The sequence below is a fragment of the Amblyraja radiata genome, chromosome 18 (genome assembly GCF_010909765.2).
Source record: "Amblyraja radiata isolate CabotCenter1 chromosome 18, sAmbRad1.1.pri, whole genome shotgun sequence".
Lineage (NCBI taxonomy): Eukaryota > Metazoa > Chordata > Chondrichthyes > Rajiformes > Rajidae > Amblyraja > Amblyraja radiata.
The window spans coordinates 16,518,481-16,535,809 of NC_045973.1; the positions used below are offsets into that span (position 1 = coordinate 16,518,481).

The 17,329-nt window shown below is 42.0% G+C and overlaps 1 protein-coding gene across 1 annotated transcript in view; it reads left to right on the forward strand.

Moving 5' to 3' along the window:
• The first annotated feature begins 1,230 nt into the window (after nt 1–1,230).
• Nucleotides 1,231–17,329, forward strand: part of bsn (bassoon presynaptic cytomatrix protein) — a 322,179-nt gene continuing 306,080 nt past the window's right edge. Inside the window, exon 1 of the mRNA XM_033036746.1 lies at nt 1,231–1,500. Coding sequence (XP_032892637.1) covers nt 1,358–1,500 — 143 coding nt within the window. The 5' untranslated portion in view covers nt 1,231–1,357. The remainder of the gene's footprint in view (nt 1,501–17,329) is intronic.

Below are 17,329 nucleotides of genomic sequence, written 5' to 3' on the forward strand. Positions count from 1 at the left end.
CAGTATTTCAATTTATTCCAACTGTTTCAGAATATGATGCTTGTTCTGAATAGATCCAAAAGGTATATCATCTGTTCACCAGATGGCATGTTGATTTTCACAGGAACATGGACAATTAGAGGAATCGGCTCTATGCCTCCCAAACAAAGAAAAATCTAGCACAATATTTATTCGGGTGAAGTTCTCTCTGACGTATATTGTTACCAAAGGAATATGTTCAAGAATAGTAACGTAATATGATTATATTTGCCATAATTTCTTTGTATCTAAAGCACATGGTCTAATCATTCACTTTTATTATTTTATGTGGAAATTGCCTCCCTTATTTGCCTATAAATAATTACCACACTTCCCAAACAAATTTGCTATGAATTTGAAGATATGAAGACAAACAGGGGAAATTGGATAAAATTGTATTCTTGGGAGAAAGATGTGCAGGTTATGCTATTTTAATAGACATAATAAGGAAATTGATGATTAATAGGAAGTGATTTAATTTTTCACAAACTGCTTTAGCATTTGATGACATTCTTGTCCTACTTTGTTTATATACCCTCACCTTAATTTTGTATATTTTACCAATTAAATGATGTAGACTTGAAACGTTATCTGTTTCTCTCGTACATTTTGCTGATCATTTTTGATTTAGGATGCGCAATATTTAATTTTTGTCCCTTTTATTGATTTTTTATGTTTATAATCAATCGCTGTGTTGCAGGTCTCTAGAATAAATAAATACAAAGATTTACAAAGCAGGGATGGAAGACATTTCTCTGTAACTTATTCCCAAATGCTTCTCGTCCAATTCCCAAATCTCTCGGAATATAAATCGCAAGGACTAAAATACCAAAGATCTTATAGCTCCGCTATGGGATCTTTGTAAAATACTACCTCGCCTTGGTACACTGGACCGATATTTGGTTCAATCGGAATCAATGTCCAACGTTAGCAATTTCCTTCACCACAAATGATATTATCCAGATTTTTTGTTTGTCTGTTTTTGGTCGGGAAATCTGTCTGATTTATGGACAGGTAAATAGGAAGAAGAGCACCCCAAGAGTGTGAATGGGTTGTGCGGAGCGCACGATATTCAGTTCATTCATAAGAACGGAATCAACCAGAGAGGTTGCGGATGGCTGGCGACTGCGCACGCGTACTACAGGGGGGGGCCGGAGCCAGGCGGCCGACGCGCGTGCGCGGGTGGGGACCAGCGCACAGTCCAGGGGAGGAGGGTGCGGCGGTTGGCGGCGCAGGCGCACTGGCGCCCCCTTCCCCCCCCCCGCCCGGGAACAGAGCAAAGCAGAAGATGCTGTTGATGGCGGAGCGGGAGCTTCGTTGGAGCTAGATCCTCGGTGACATGGGTAACGAGAACAGCTTGGAAACCGGCGAGCTGGGTCCGATATCCACGCCGGGAGGCGGCGGCGGAGGAGGCGCACAACCACTGAAAACACCCGCGGCCCCCAACGGAGCGCCCGGAGGGCGAGCGACGGCAGGCGGCAGGTTAGTGACGGGCGGGCGGGTCGGGGACCGCGGTGAGGGGGGTCGGTGTGCACGCTCGGTAACCAAGGGAGCAGGTGAGGGCCGCCGATCACCGAGGTCAGGCAACAGGCCCGGCCAGGTGCTGGGCGGACCAGCAGCCGCCGCTGAGGCTGGAAGCAGGAAGTAGCCGTGTCCAACCGGCCCAGGTGACAATTGCACTCGCGGACACCAGCGCTCATTTTCTCTCCTTTTGCAACAGTGAATGTATAAATAACCAGCAAAGTTAGCTCTTCAACCATTTGAACCAAAGCTCAGGAAGGTTCGCTCGGGGGAGAGAGTGAGGTTCTTCCAAGATTGGCCCGGGAGTAATGCAAGCTCCCGAGTGTCCGGAAACGACAATCATGGTTTGTAGTCATAGGTGCCCAGAAAACGGGCAATGGGATTAGCCTAGCCTGGGACTTCATTCGGCGAGTTCCACAACAATGTAAATCACAAGAGGCGTCGGCGTCTTGTATTTTGGAATACTACCGAATGTATAAAAAAGAGGGAGAAATATAGCAGGGTCGCGGTGTATTGCGAGCTCAATGAAATGCAGCAATAAACTGCCAGCCAACAAACAATGAAAAAAGGGAGCAGAAAGAGAATGCACTGAGAGTAGATCAGAGAAAAAGCGACACCTAAAACGGCAATAGTGAGAGGGTGAACATGTGGATGCAGTAACTGTTGTGGGAAAGATCTGGTGAATCAGGACACGTCCAGAAATAGAAACTTTGAAACTCATGGATGAATGTCGTTCTGTTAGGTAAGATGTGCATTTGAATGAATTCTGCGTTTTTTAAAGGAGATTGTAGATGACGATCAAGGAGCTGCAAATCATAACTTGAAGATTTGTTTAACCTTTTGTATTCCGACAACGAAACGACGAATGGCTGTGTGAGAAAGGTAAAAGACCATTGAGCCAATGCCCGTAAAAAGCTAGCGTGATAATTTTCTGCTGAAGCGAGGATTGCTCGAGTGTTGGCGCCAGATGTAGCTGTCCATTCAGAACCATAGATTATGAAATACGGCAGTGTTACAGAAATGGTTGACTTTTAGTGTTATCAAGCTCATCGAAATCGAATCATTGAAATTTTAAAATTTGCTATAGTCGGCAGTGATCCCTCTCTGAATATATTATTTGTGCATATTAAACGCGGTTAACAATTATATGGGAGTTATACATTGAAGTACGCTGTGGACGCTTTATTTTGGATAGGGGAGAAAAATCTCCAACGGGAGGAGATGAAGGATTGAAGCGGGCGGAAAGGAAGAATTGAATAGGGATAAAATAGCGGATGTCAATTTATAAACTCTTTCAAAACGCTGGGCTGGTTAATTGAAACATTAATCTAAAACGATTATGCCTGTCAGTGCTTTGCTGAAATCAACCTGTCGCACATTTCCGGGTAAAATATCTGAGTTGAAATCTATGAGCATTTGGCTTTCTTTTAAACCAACAGAGCTGTTCGTTTTGCGATAACGATCCAGATGCATAATTTGCTCTGTGATCTGGAATTAACGTCTTGGTTTTTAATGCATTCCGATTCGTTGTTTCAAAGGTCTATGGGGTCGCCCTCTGATCGGTTGGAATTGTCATTGTTGGCAGTGTTTTTTTCTAAGGGGCAGTTTCAATTCAATGTATTAATTACTCCCATTCCCTCGACACTCTTAGCTAATTAAAGCTGTCCGTTTCAGAACCACTTGTGTGTATTGCAATCGACAGAAAACCACGTTGGCAGCAGCACCATTTGCTTTCGAATGTGTCTCAGCAATTCTACGATTGGTGTTACATTATGATCGGGTGGACTTGTCCGTTGCAGTGTTAGTGTGCTTTTGAGATCGACTTGTATGTGCAAGGCAGTGCAATCTTTACGCGCCATCGAAACCGACGTCGGGAGCTGTCCATTTCAGCACCATTTCATTCCCCCAATTCCGCAGTTTTGAAATCCGAGTCTTTGGATTTTGATTTTGTTTTTCTTGCAACCGTAACGTATTTTAATGAGGAATAATTTACACGTCTGCATCTTTGGCGAGGTTACTATTCCTTAAATATCGAAGTGAAAGGATATCAGAAGGCTTGGTAGAAAAGACCAAGGTTGCTGAGCATGAAATTAATGTGGAATATACAGAATAAAGTCAGCATCAGATTTAAGTCATTAACAGCTCAGTTACAACATGATTGTAATTCAGGAGCTAAGCAGAATAGTGTACAAATTATAAACTGCTTCACGGCCATATAATGCTGTATTTTACCATGAACATTTAAAATTATATTTTGATCATATAATGAATATGAATGCTTACTGCTGCACCATGATCATACCAGCTCCCCGTAATACGTAATCAAGCATAACATCTGAAAGGACTACAATAATATAAAGATTAATTTGAATACCTGAAATATTGCATAATGGCAAGACCATGCAGCTTTTATATCAATGTTCTGATAGCACACATATTCCTAACATTGAAATCCATCTTCCATACGTTTTAAACAAATGTAAAATGGTCATTAGGTCATTGGTATGTTAGAAGAATTCTCCTGTCTACCTGTAAATGGATTGATTGTAATCATCTATTGTCTTTCTGCTGACTGGTTAGTAAGCAACAAAAGCTTTTCACTGCACCTCGGTACACGTGACGATAAACTAATACTAAAACAATCTAAAAATAGCCAACATTCAAAAAATCAACCAAGGCAAGTGGTGTAAAATTGGATGCATTAAATAAGATGTTTTAATGTTATATAAATGTGCACTTTTTCCAGCAAGCAATAGGTGGATTGGATAATTAAAGCATTTTCCTGGGGTTGTGGGCTTTAGAAGGAGGAGGAGAGGATCTTTGGGAAATGGGTATGGGGCACGGGCAGAAGGAAGTATGTGTTTCAGATGCACCTTGAGGTACCCTTTTTTCTTGGTTAACTGGGTTCTAATTACATAAAGTAGTCTAATTTTTCTTTAAAAGTCTGATTTTTAGATGTTGAAATATAGAGGGTTCCTTTGCTGTTTTATGAGAAGATCCATCACTTGGTGACATCTTTACTTGATGTAGCTGTGTCACTGCCTGCCTTTGGTGTTAAAGTAAGAGCCTATTTGTGATAGCAAGATGGATCTGTTGCTGTCCATTTCTATCTCTGTGACATTGTATTAATACCTGATTTGTAAAGAAATGCCACAATTTTCTATCAAAAAATGTCCTTGATTTGCAATATTCTCATTATATTGTGGGAACATTACATTCTGAGACATTTAGTAACCATGAACTTTAATGTAAGAAATTGAAATATACAATTTTGGCAAAAAGATTTGATGTAATGCATTTGCTGAAAAGTGCCTTGGAAATATCTTGATTTATCATTGCCAATTTTCAATGCAAATTTTTACTCTTGCCAAAGTGTTCCAAGAGACTGGTAGGTTGGCTGCATGGGCACTGATTCCCTTTATCCAAGTTAACATGTATTCATGAGTGTTGTAAGGATATTTGATTGTCAAGTAATTCATGGCAGAGCTGTATTCTGTCAGTGGCTGAAATGTTTTCCAGGAGTGGTTATTTAATAATCAAATTTTATTTCTGAGGTGAAAATTGTATTTCTCCTGCTAATATTTGACCAGGGACTTTCCAGTTATTGTCAAATAATGCCATATTCATAAATTTGTTGAGATGCATCACATTACATTAATGCTAAAAGCAAGTGGTCTTTGAATGGCCGCTATTGAAATTCCCATTAGATTTGGAAAATACAATTTCGGAAAATATTTAATATTCAAGTTGCTTGAAAATAAACCTTTAAGAATGCCATGAAACTTGTTTTCCCAAACCATAAATGTGCTTGTCTCCTCAATGCAAAGATTTTAAATTTATAACACAGACCAAATATTTTAATTTCAGAATCATTTGGAACAAATCAACCTTTTCATTCTGCCAAAGCAAAGGTTTAGACTGAGAATGCAGAATAAGCATAGCGCAGTAGGGGTGTAGGTATGTTTATGCCTTTCCTAAATTTCATTTTTAGCTATGCATATGATAATGTACAGATTGAAGCTGAATTCAGTATTTTTATAGTAAAATAAACCTGGAATAAAGGCACTGCGCCAGTGGCCATGATAATATAATTACTGGTTCATTCTCAACCAAAAGCGAAGGAAACATTTGTTTACCTAGTGTGGCTTGTGTGTATTACATCAATCACATGTAATCACATCCTTCTTCTGAAATGGCATAATTTGTTTATCTGCTAATAAAATACTGATAGTGGTTGCACTGAGCATCATAAGACTACCCCCAAACTAATCAGCCTTGTAATTGTCATCATTGAAATCTGGGACTGGCTTCAAAAATTAGGGGAACTTTTCTGGAGACTAGTCAAGGTATAGTAATCCGTCAGTCATGATCATGGGGTTGTACCAATCAACTATCCCATCTGCAGAATAGAACCACTAAAATGGGAATCCTAAAAGTTGTCACTGAACGTCATGAGATTTCAAATCTTCAATCCAGTCATTAGATTTGTATAATTGCATTCCTACCACCGACAAAATTAGTACTTGCGTTGTGAGACAGGCCTGGAATGAAACAATCCAGGGTGCCAAAAACATCAAATGAACTTAAGTTGGAGCTTTAATATTTTCAAATTTTGATTATTTACACATTCTTCCATTAAATTCCTGTAATACATTGCTAAACGGGATGAAATGCAATGTTTCAAGAAATCATATCAATGGTTCAATAGCGCTTTATTTGTCTCATATGCAACTGCACAGTGAAATTCATTTAGCATATATTACATGTAGATGCCGCCATTTTTTTACACCATTGTTCAAAGAGCGTCTGGTTCTCTCGAGCCAATGTCCCTCTCCTGCCTGTTCAATTGCAACTAGGAGTAAGCAATAAATACTGACCTTTCAACAAAGGTCGTATCCTGTGATTAAACTGCACATGGTTTCTTCCCAAAGTAAGGTTTTCTATTTTTTTTAATACAAATTCATATTGGTCAGATCTTGAAAACATGCTTGCAAACATTGAATGCTTTTGAATTAATTGCATATTTCATGTGGATGATTTAAGCAGTCATGTGGATACTTCAGTAGAAATAGTGTTCATAATTAAGACAATGTTAATGATCAAAAACTGCCCGTCACTGCTTTCTGGTGTGTAATGTTGGAAAATTGTCCATGTTATAAGTATTTTATTTTCATCCCATAATATTTGATCCCACACACATCAGAATATGGTGCAAAAATTGTTTCCTCTTAAATGGATGCGAAATACTTTACATTTACGCTTGGCTACTTTCCCTTTCTGCTCGCCTCTTCAAACATGAACAAATATAGGATTTGTTCCTTTGTTTCCTCCTACATTTCAGTGGCAGTGAAGGTGGAGATTGACAAAATCTGAAATGGACAGTACTGCAGAATGTATGTTATACAAAATGAAATATTGGTTCACATGGTATCTTCTATAGAATCTAGATTAGGTCTTGAGTATTTCTTTTTTTTTGCTCATTAACTTTTGAAGTCTTAACCATAAGCCAAATTTGCTGCTGAGATCCTGATTCAGATCATTGTTGCCTCCCAACTCACCCATGCCAATGTCCTCTTCGTTCACCACCTATCCTCTAACCGTTTAAGATTGAATTGAATTTTCTGTGCCTTAACTGCCACCACACTTGCTACATGTGCTCATTGATTCCAAATCCCACATGATTTCAGTTTTAAAGTTTACTATCCCAGGGCTCCCACTTAACTTTTTTCCCCTGTTTCCAGCCGGGCAACCTTGGCAGCTTTTTAGGTTGCCAAATGATGGTCATTTAAGACGGTTTGCATGACGCGTGCGATAATGTGCTCGGACGAAGTGCGTAGTTACCAGTCGGAATTATGCTCAATGAAGCATTCACATATTATTTCTGCTTCAAATAAAGTCACAAACTAAACATATTCACCAATCAAGACATGATATATACCATGATATATACCATGATATATACCACAATGCCATGCAGCAAAATTATAATACAGTATCTCAACTCTTTTTACACATTGCAATGAATGCAATTTCTATTAGTTCTTTCCACTTCCAAACAAAAATGTGGTTGGATTATTCAGCGTATTATCAACCTGTGTCAATAAATCCTGGACCATGGTAACATATATGCTTAACCATGTACACTACAGATTGATGCAAGCATGTTTTCTATGAAGGACTGAAAATTACCATGACATGGCCATAGCATGGGTCGCTTTTGCTATTGGTAGAGAAACACTCTCGCTTCCCACATAATTTATCCAAAACAAAATATACAGTTTGCAAGGAAATTTCTATAGGCATTTTATGATAATAGCTGTTAAAACCGACCCATCTGACAGGTTAAACATTACACTAACTGACAAGAGATGGCCAAAGGACATAACTGCGGCAAATGTTCTTTTGGTAATATGTTTAAGAGTGTCAAAACGCCACATTACCGGACATTTAGATTAGATGTACGTTTTGTGAACAGCAATGAAGATACCCAGTTTGTACACACCAGATTTAAATTTTTTTATTGATAAACACTGTTTCCATCATTCCCACTTCAGAATTAATGTTAAAATTTCAACTGAAATATCTCCTGACCAAATTTGTGATGTATATGACCGGCTGTAGAAGTAAAACCTGGATAAATCCAACGTATCGTTGTGAATGTTGCTCATTAAATAACTACAGTACTGAATGGGGGTAGACAAAAGTACTGGAGAAACAGCGGGTGAGGCAGCATCTATGGAGTGAAGGAAATAGGCAACGTTTCGGGTCGAGACCCTTCTTCAGACTGTTCCCCAGACTGAATGGGGGGGATCAATACAGGATGGATAGGGAGGGGGGGGGGGGGGAAGATCAGCACAGGATGAATGGGGTGGGTCAGTACAGTGTGGATCGGAGGGTCTGTGCAGGATGAATGGGGAATCACTACAGGATGAATGAGGGGATCAGTACAGGATGAATGAGGGGATCAGTACAGGATGAATGAGGGGATCAGTACAGGATGAATGGAGGGATCAGTAAAAGATGAATGGATAGATCACTACAGGATGGATGGGGGGATCGGTGCAGGGTAAATGGAGGGTGGGTCAGTACGGGAGGAGGAGATGGAGCCGCTGTTGCGGCCGCTGTGCAGGGCCCGTCATTCGCTCCGACCCTTCGTCACCCCGCACCTGGTATCTTTGCCCCGCAATACAGCCGCCGCCGACACGAAACGTCATGTTCCTTTTCTCCAGAGATGCTGCCTGACCCGCTGAGTTACTCCAGTTTTTTGTGTCTATCTTCGGTATAAACCAGTATCTGCAGTGCCAAGCCCGGCAAAATGACTCGGCGTTTAGATTTCCCGGCGGCACTTTGGGTGGTCATTGGCACCCGGGCAACCGCTAATTTCGAGCCCTGCTATCCTGGTTCAGGATTAATTTTTCTTTCAACTTAGTCTCGCTCCTTATTACCTATAACCCATCTTGGCCCTATAATTTCTCCTTTCCCTACTGATGAGAACGCTGAATAAACAAGAACAGGGACATCTGGCTTTTTAAGTCTCTTCTGCGATTCACCAAGCGCATGGTTGAACATCTACATTCAAAGCAATTTACTTGCATTATTGCTCGACTTCTTTAACATTCAAAAATATGCTGATTTCTATTTTGAAGTAATTCAATGGTAAACTCTCATAGCCGTCTGGGATAGATTAACCTATTCTGAGCTGTCTCATAAAGGCTCTATATATTTTTAGTTATATGAGGATTTGAGTATAGGAGCAAGGAGATCCTACTGCAGTTGTACATGGCCCTGATGAGACCGCACCTGGAGTATTGTGTGCAATTTTGGTCTCATAATTTGAGAAAGGACATTATTGCTATTGAGGGAGTGCAGCATAAGTTCACCAGGTTAATTCCTGGGATGGCGGGACTGACATACGATGAAAGAATAGGCCCACTGACCTTGTATTCACTGGAATTTAGAAGGATAAGAGCGGATCTTATAGAAACATATACAATTCTTAAAGGATTGGACATGCTAGATGCAGGAAAATGTTCCTGATTTTGGGTGAGTTCAGAACCAGGGGTCACAGTTTAGGGATAAGGTGTAGGCCATTTAGGACTGGTATGAGGAAAATCTTTTTCACCCAGCGAGTGGTGAATCTGTGGAATTCTCTGCCACAGAGGCAGCGGAAGCCAATTCACTGGATGTTTTCAAGAGAGAGTTAGATGTAGCTCTTAGGGCTATAGGTATTACGGGATATGGGGAAAAAGCAGGAATTGGGTACTGATTTTAGATGATCAGCCATCGAAGTGCTGAGTGCCCTTCTCCTGCACCTATTTTCTATGTTTGCGGGAGGAGAACTTTATTCTTGTGCTCAAATCCTGATGCAATGGAAGCAAACATAATTTTTCCTTTCTAACTTCTTGCTTCACCTGAATGTAGGGCTTTCAGTGACTAATGTTAAAGAATATTATGTTCTCTTTAAACACTGATATTTGCTAATGTCATCAATTTAGAAAACATCTCTACTTTTCTCTTCTATGTGTAGAAGTGGAGGACTTTGTATTTTTATGCATTTTATCAGCATATTCTCACCCATCGGTTAAACAGCTTATATCTTCTTGAGGGCTCTTGACATCCTCCTTTCTGCTCAATCTGTGAGGCTGTGTCCACTCAGTCAAATTGTTGATTTAGGTTGTGGGTAGCTGCATGGAAAGAACAAATTCTCTGCTGCACCCAACTAATCATTGTCAGCCAACTGAGAAATTAGTGTTTATTCCCACTCTTTTTTCAGTCTGTTAACTGATTCTCGAAGCTTGGCAGTTTACTGCTGCCAATTCCAGGGTCTCCTATCTTGTTTACAAACTACTGCAAGATATCTTATTGAAAACCTTCTGAAAATCTAACCACACCCATCGGTTTCCCTTGTGAATTCCACCGCTTGCATCCTTATCTCCATAGATTAATCCCAATTCCGGTCAATTCTATTATTATTTTCCAGCTGTTTTGCAATTATGTATTTCCTTTTTGATGCCCACATTTTCACTCCCTCTGCCTTTAGGCTAACAGGTCGGGAGTCCTTAGTGTAACTGCTATATTTTCAAAATGGATCCTGATCTCTAGAATTTACTCTATAAATGTTTCTGCTTTCCTTTCATTTAAGTGGCTCCTTGATCAATCTTTTGATCATTTAATGTCTCCTGACATGCCTGTGCCAAATTTTATTGAACTATTTGCGTTTCTGCAACATTAATGCAATTTGTTGTTTAAGAAATATTACATTTCAAAATGTCAATAATTGACCAGAATTCTTCAATCAGTGCACACTTCATAAGCATGCATACATGTTGATGAAATGTGGCTTGGTTGAGTGGTTTTACTCTATGGCTTATATTTTGAAATTTATTGAAGATATGATTAGTACGATCTGCTGCATGGAGTTGGATGTATAAAATAGTAATGCTTTATCGTCCCATCTGGGAACTTGTCCATTCAAATATATTCTTAGCTTGCTTAAATATTTAACGTACAGAGCTAATGTATTTCAATATCTCCAGCAGTTTCGTGTCAATATCCTAGCAGTTGAAACCAGTTTTTTGTTCATTTAAAAAAATCCGTATCCTATACCCTCCCATACACGTTTCCATAATTATCATTGATCTGATTTAGTTATTAGCCCCATTTTTTTTTATTGGTGGAGTATGCCTCTGCAGTTTTTTTCCTCAGTTTTTTTTTCTTGGTGTTGCTAACTATTTTCTTTGCTTGCATTGTAGCTCAATAGAAAGGTCAATTTCTGAACTTTCAGCCAAATATGTTTGTTTCCAAATGCGATTCCAACAGGGTGTCTCTGGATATCAGTCTATTGCATCCGCTGTTCTAGGTGTCAACTGCTCTACATCGGTGAGACCAAGCACAGGCTTGGCGATCGTTTCGCCCAACACCCCAGCTCAGTTAGCATTAACCAACCTGATCTCCTTCTCCCATTACAAATCTGACCTTTCTGTCCTGGGCCTCCTCCATGGCCAGAGTGAGTCCCACCGCAAATTGGAGGAGCAGCACCTCACATTTTGCTTGGGTAGTTTACACCCCAGCAGTATGAACATTGACTTCTCCAATTTCTGGTAGTCCTTGCTTTCTCCCTCCTTCCCCTCCCCAGCTCTCCCACAGCCTACTGTCTCCGCCTCTTCCTTTCTTGTTCCCGCCCCTCCAACCCCCACATCAGTCTGAAGAAGGGTCTCGACCTGAAACGTCACCTATTCCTTCGCTCTATAGATGTTGCCTCACTCGCTGAGTTTCTCCAGCATTTTTGTCTACCTGGATATCAGTCTGGATCAAAGATCCTATAGCAAGCAAGATAGATCACTCGACGAAAAAGACGTAGTACGGTCATGGGCAGATCCATGGGTAATTTTAAGCCCCATTTCCGTAACCGGCTTCCATTTCCTCACCAAATATCACATAGATAACTGGTGCGGAGACGGAAGCCGGTTACGGAAACATCCTCATAAAAATAAAAGTTATTTGGTAAAACTCTTCTCCTCATTTTCAGAATTTTAATTTATCAACAAAAACTGTTCCCCCGCAACGTTGATTACACTGCGAGTCGTCTCGGGTTACGGAAACGGATGAAAAAAAGGCCCACGTTCCATTCTGTTGCGTACTACACGTCAGCCCATTGCATTTAACAGGAGTGGTCTATCTTGCTCCGCGATAGGATATTTGCATTTTTTCTTGCTACTTTTCCCATGCATGTATTGAAATGCAGGGTCAGTTTTACCATGTTTACTGTCCTCTAAGCAAGTTAATCCCATATTGCGGAACACATTTGTGATTTCCTGATCATGTTTTATCATCTGAAATAATATGTTTCAATTTTGTTATGCATTAAAAATGTTTGCATTTCCCAGTGCCTTGTTCTTAAGTGATGGGCCAACTGTGGAATTTAGGAGTATATTAATGTAAAGATAGTTTATTGGCGATTTGTGTGCACTTAATTCCAAAGCATATCCTGGATCTTTTTTTAAAGAAGTGTTGAAGAGCCTGTGAGATGTCTTGGATGTATGTTGGAAAGGACAGGACAAGGGGAGACCAGATATAATCGAGGTATTTGGAGAGGAATTCAGTCGGGCAGAAACCATGGATCTGCCAGGATAGTCCTGCCTGGATTTTGAAAAGAGCATAGAAATGGGCAATGTGGGGTTGAGGTTGCAAGATTGGAGGCTGTGGAGTGGAGATCATCAGAGGCATTGAGATCAGTGACGGTATGGGAGATGGTGTTCGTCTGTGGGGTTGTGGTTGAGGGGGTCGGTATGAGGAGTGTCCGAGAGCTAATGCCTGGCCTCAGCATGAGCTGTATTGCAATACCACTTCAGTGTATCTCGTGCATGAGTTTGGACTGAAGTTTTTCTTTCTTCTTCTGAAATGCCTTGGCTCAGGAATCCTCTTATTCTGCAATATATGCAGTGTGCTGAGGTTTCAGTAGCTGTACAGTGACTTGCTATTTTGAGTAAATGAAAATGATTCCCACTTCAGTTGCTCCAGTGTCAGTTAAACTAGTACATTGGTTCAGTTTTCCTTCGTGAAGTCAGAACCAATCTCCCAGAATTAACGGGTCCTTTTCAGAATTACTAGTGGGGGTGCCGTAAAGCTCAGTGCTGGGACCCCAGTTATTTACAATATGTATCAACAATTTAGACAAGGGAATGAAATGTGACATCTCCACGTTTGCGGATGACACAAAGCTGGGTGGCAGTGTGAGCTGCGATGAGGATGCTATGAGGCTGCAGGGTGACTTGGATAAGTCACATGATGCATGGCAGATGCAGATAAATGTGAGGTTATCCACTTTGGTGGCAAGAACTGGAAGGCAGATTATTATCTGAATGATGTCAGATTAGGGAACAGCAAGGTGCAACAAGACCTGGGTGTGCTTGTACATCAGTCACTGAAAGTAAGCATGCAGTACAACAGGCAGTGAAGAAAGCAAATGGCATGTTGGCCTTCAAGTCAAGAGTCAAGAATATTTTATTGTAATTTGTCCTAGATAGGATAATGAAATTCTTACTTGTTGCAGCACAACTGAATATGTAAACATAGAACATAACGGGAGAAAAAAGTTAAGTATGTGTATATATACACATGCACACATACTCAATAAATAAACATATATAGTGCAATAATAATAATAATAGTCTGTTGCAGTTCAGACCTTATTTGTTGTCGTGTTTAATAGCCTGATGACTGTAGGGAAGAAGCTGTTCCTGAACATGGACGTTACAGTTTTCAGGCTCCTGTACCATCTTCCCGATGGCAATGGTGAAATGAGTGTGTGGCCAGGATGGTGTGGGTCTTTGATGATGTTGGCTGCCTTTTTGAGGTTGCGACTACGATAGATCTCTTCGATGGTGGGGAGATCAGAGCCAGTGATGGACTGGACAGTAGTCACATCTTTATGCAGTCTTTTCCGCTCCTGGACGTTCAAGTTGCTGAACCAGGTCATGATGCAACCAGTCAGTATGCTCTCTACTGTGCACCTGGAGAATTTCAAGAGAATCCTCTTTGACATACCGAATCTCCGTAGTCTTCTCAGGAAGTAGAGGCGCTGATGTGCCTTCTTTATAATTGCACCAGTGTGCTGGGTTCAAGGAAGATCTTCGGAAATATGCACGCCCAGGAATTTGAAGTTTTTGACCCTCTCCACCATCGTCCCATAGATATAAACAGGATTGTGGGTCCTCATCCTTCCACATCCAAAGTCCACAATCAGTTCCTTGGTTTTACTGATGTTGAGAGCCAGGTTGTTGTGCTGGCACCATTTGATCAATCGGTCAATCTCACTTCTATACTCTGACTCATCACCATCTGTAATTCGTTCAACAACAGTGGTGTCATTGGCGAACTTGATGATGGAGTTCGTTCTTTGTCTGGCTACACAGTCATGAGTATAGAGTGAGTAAAGCAGGGGGCTGAGCACGCAGCCTTGAGGTGCTCTCATACTGATTGTTACTAAGGATGAAGTATTTCTGCCAATTCGAACAGACTGTGGTCTGTAGATGAGGAGGTCGAGGATCGAATTGCAGAAGGATGCGCAGAGACCCAGTTCTGTGAGCTTGGTAATCAGCTTGGAGGGAATGATGGCATTGAACGCCGAGCTGTAGTCTATAAACAACAGCCTGACATAAGTGTTTTCATTGTTCAAGTGGTCCAATGCGGAGTAGAGAGCCAGTGAGATCGCATCCTCCATTGGCCTGTTGTGGCGGTAGGCGAACTGCCGTGGGTTGAGGTTCTTGTCGAGGTAGGAGTTGATACATACCATAACCAACCTCTCAAAGCACTTCATCACCACAGACGTTACTGCCACTGGTTGCTAGTCATTGAGGCACGTCACTTTACTCTTCTTGGGCACCGGTATTATTGATGTCCTCTTAAAGCAGGTGGGAACCTCATACCTCAGAACTGAGAGGTTGAAAATGTCTGCAAAAACTCCAGCCAGCTGGTCTGCACAGGTTTTGAGAACTCGACTGTGTATACCATCAGGTCCAGGCGCTTTCCAAGGGTTCACCCCCTGAAGGATCTTCAGACATCCGCCTCTGTGACTGTGACTGTAATACCATCAGGACGAATGGGGGCTTGGGAAGGCACATCAGTGTTCTCCCGATCAAAGCATGCGTAGAACGCATTGAGCTCATCGGGGAGTGATGCTTCACTGTCGTTTGAGCTGCCTCCTGATTTCACCTTGTAGAAGGTGATGAGACTCAAGCCCTGCCACAGTTGCCGAACATCTGCCTCATCCTCCAGCTTAGAGCAGAAGTCCCTTTGGGCCTTTTTGATGGGCTTCTTACAGACCTCTACATCTTCAGACCTGAATGCCCGGGATCTGGTGTTCAGAAGAATGCGGATTTCATGGTTCATCCAAGGCTTCTGGTTTGGAAATACTCAGAAGGTCTTTGTTGGAGCACACTCCATGCATTTCCTTATGAAGTCTGTAACGATAGGCATTTTTCTGTAGTCTGTAATGTCTGTGGCAAAGTCATTCAGGTCCGTTGCCGAGTCCTTGAACATTGCCCAGTCTACAGACTCCAAGCAGTCCTGTAATTGAACCTCTTCCTCCCCAGAGCAGCGATGTGCAGTCCTCGCCTCTGGAGGTGCTCTCTTCAGTTGCTGCCTATATGCAGGAAGAAGCAGCACCGCTGAATGGTCGGATTTCCTGACGAGGGCGAGGGATAGATCGATAGGCATCTTTGAAGGTCGTACAGCAGTGGTCATGGGTGTTAATCCTCTGGTGCGGCAGGAGACATGTTGATGGTAGTTTGGGAGTAATATTTTCAGGTTGGCTTTGTTGAAGTCCCCGGCTATGGTGGTAAACGCCTCGGGGTAGGATGTCGGGTCCTCCAGTGCCAAACAGACATCTGCCTGGGGTGGGATGTCGACCGCGGTCAGGATGATGGAGGTGAATTGCCTCGGTTGGTAGAAGGGGCGGCACTTCACCGCCTGATGTTCCATTTGCGGAGAGCAGGAGTTAGACAGAACTGCCACGTCTGAGCCCACGAAGAGTTGACCATGAGGCAGACACCCCTTCCTCTTCCTTTCCCAGATGCCTGCATACGGTCCATGCGATGGATGGAGAAACTTTCAGGCTGGACAGCTGTGTCTATGGAGCTTGGGATGAGCCATGTTTCTGTGAAACAGAACACAGAGCATTCCCTCAGCTCCCTTTGGTAAAGCAGGCTTGACCTTAAGTCCACTTTATTTTCTAGTGATTGTACGTTGCCTAGTAGGATGGTAGGGGTGTCATAGTCCCCTGCGCTTCAGTCTGACGTAGTCCTGCCCGTCGGACACGTTTCTGGACACGATGGATGACTTCCCGGTGTTTCCAGGTATTGTAATTACTGTTCCTGCGAGCCTGTGCCAGGTCGGGGATTCCGCAGCGATCGGGGATTTCCTTACAGTCGGCAGCTCCAGCTCCATTGCTGCCGGGAGATCCTGCCCATCGGCCATGTTTCCGGACACCATGGAGGCCTCCCCGGTGTTTCCAGGTACCGTATTGCGAGAGGATTTGCATTTAGGGGCAAGGAGGTCCTACTGCAGTTGTACTGGTTGGACCGCACCTGGAATATTGTGTGCAGTTTTGGTCTCCTAATTTGAGGAAGGACATTATTGCTATTGAGGGAATGCAGCGTAGGTTCTCCAGGTTAATTACCGGGATGGCGGGAATGACATATGATGAAAGAATGGGTCAACTGGGCTTGTATTCACTGGAATTTAGAAGGATGAGAGGGAATCTTATAGAAACGTATAACATTCTTAAAGGATTGTACATGCTAGATGCAGGAAAAATGTTCCCGATGTTGGGGGAGTCTCAAACCAGGGGTCACAGTTTAAGAATAACGGGTAGGCCATTTAGGATTGAGATGAGGAAAAACATCTTCACCCAGAGAGTTGTGAATCTGTGGAAATCTCTGCCGCAAAAGGCAGTGGAGGCCAATTCACTGGATGTTTCATGAGAGAGTTAGATTTAGCTCTTAGGGCTAAAGGAATCAATGGATAAGGAGGAAAAAAGCAGGAATGGGGTACTGATTTTAGATTTCAGCCATGAACATGTTGAATGGTGGTGCTGGCATGAAGGGCCGAATGGCCTACTCCTGCACCTATTTTTCTAAACTGAATAGTTGTTAGATTATTGTTCATACACAATGTACAAACAGAAGTACTTGCCTTTTCTTTTCATCCTTGAAATCTAAATATAACACTGGTGAATTCTCTCTTAATTTAATTTGTCATTAATCCATTTATTTAGCCTGTTGGGTTTGTA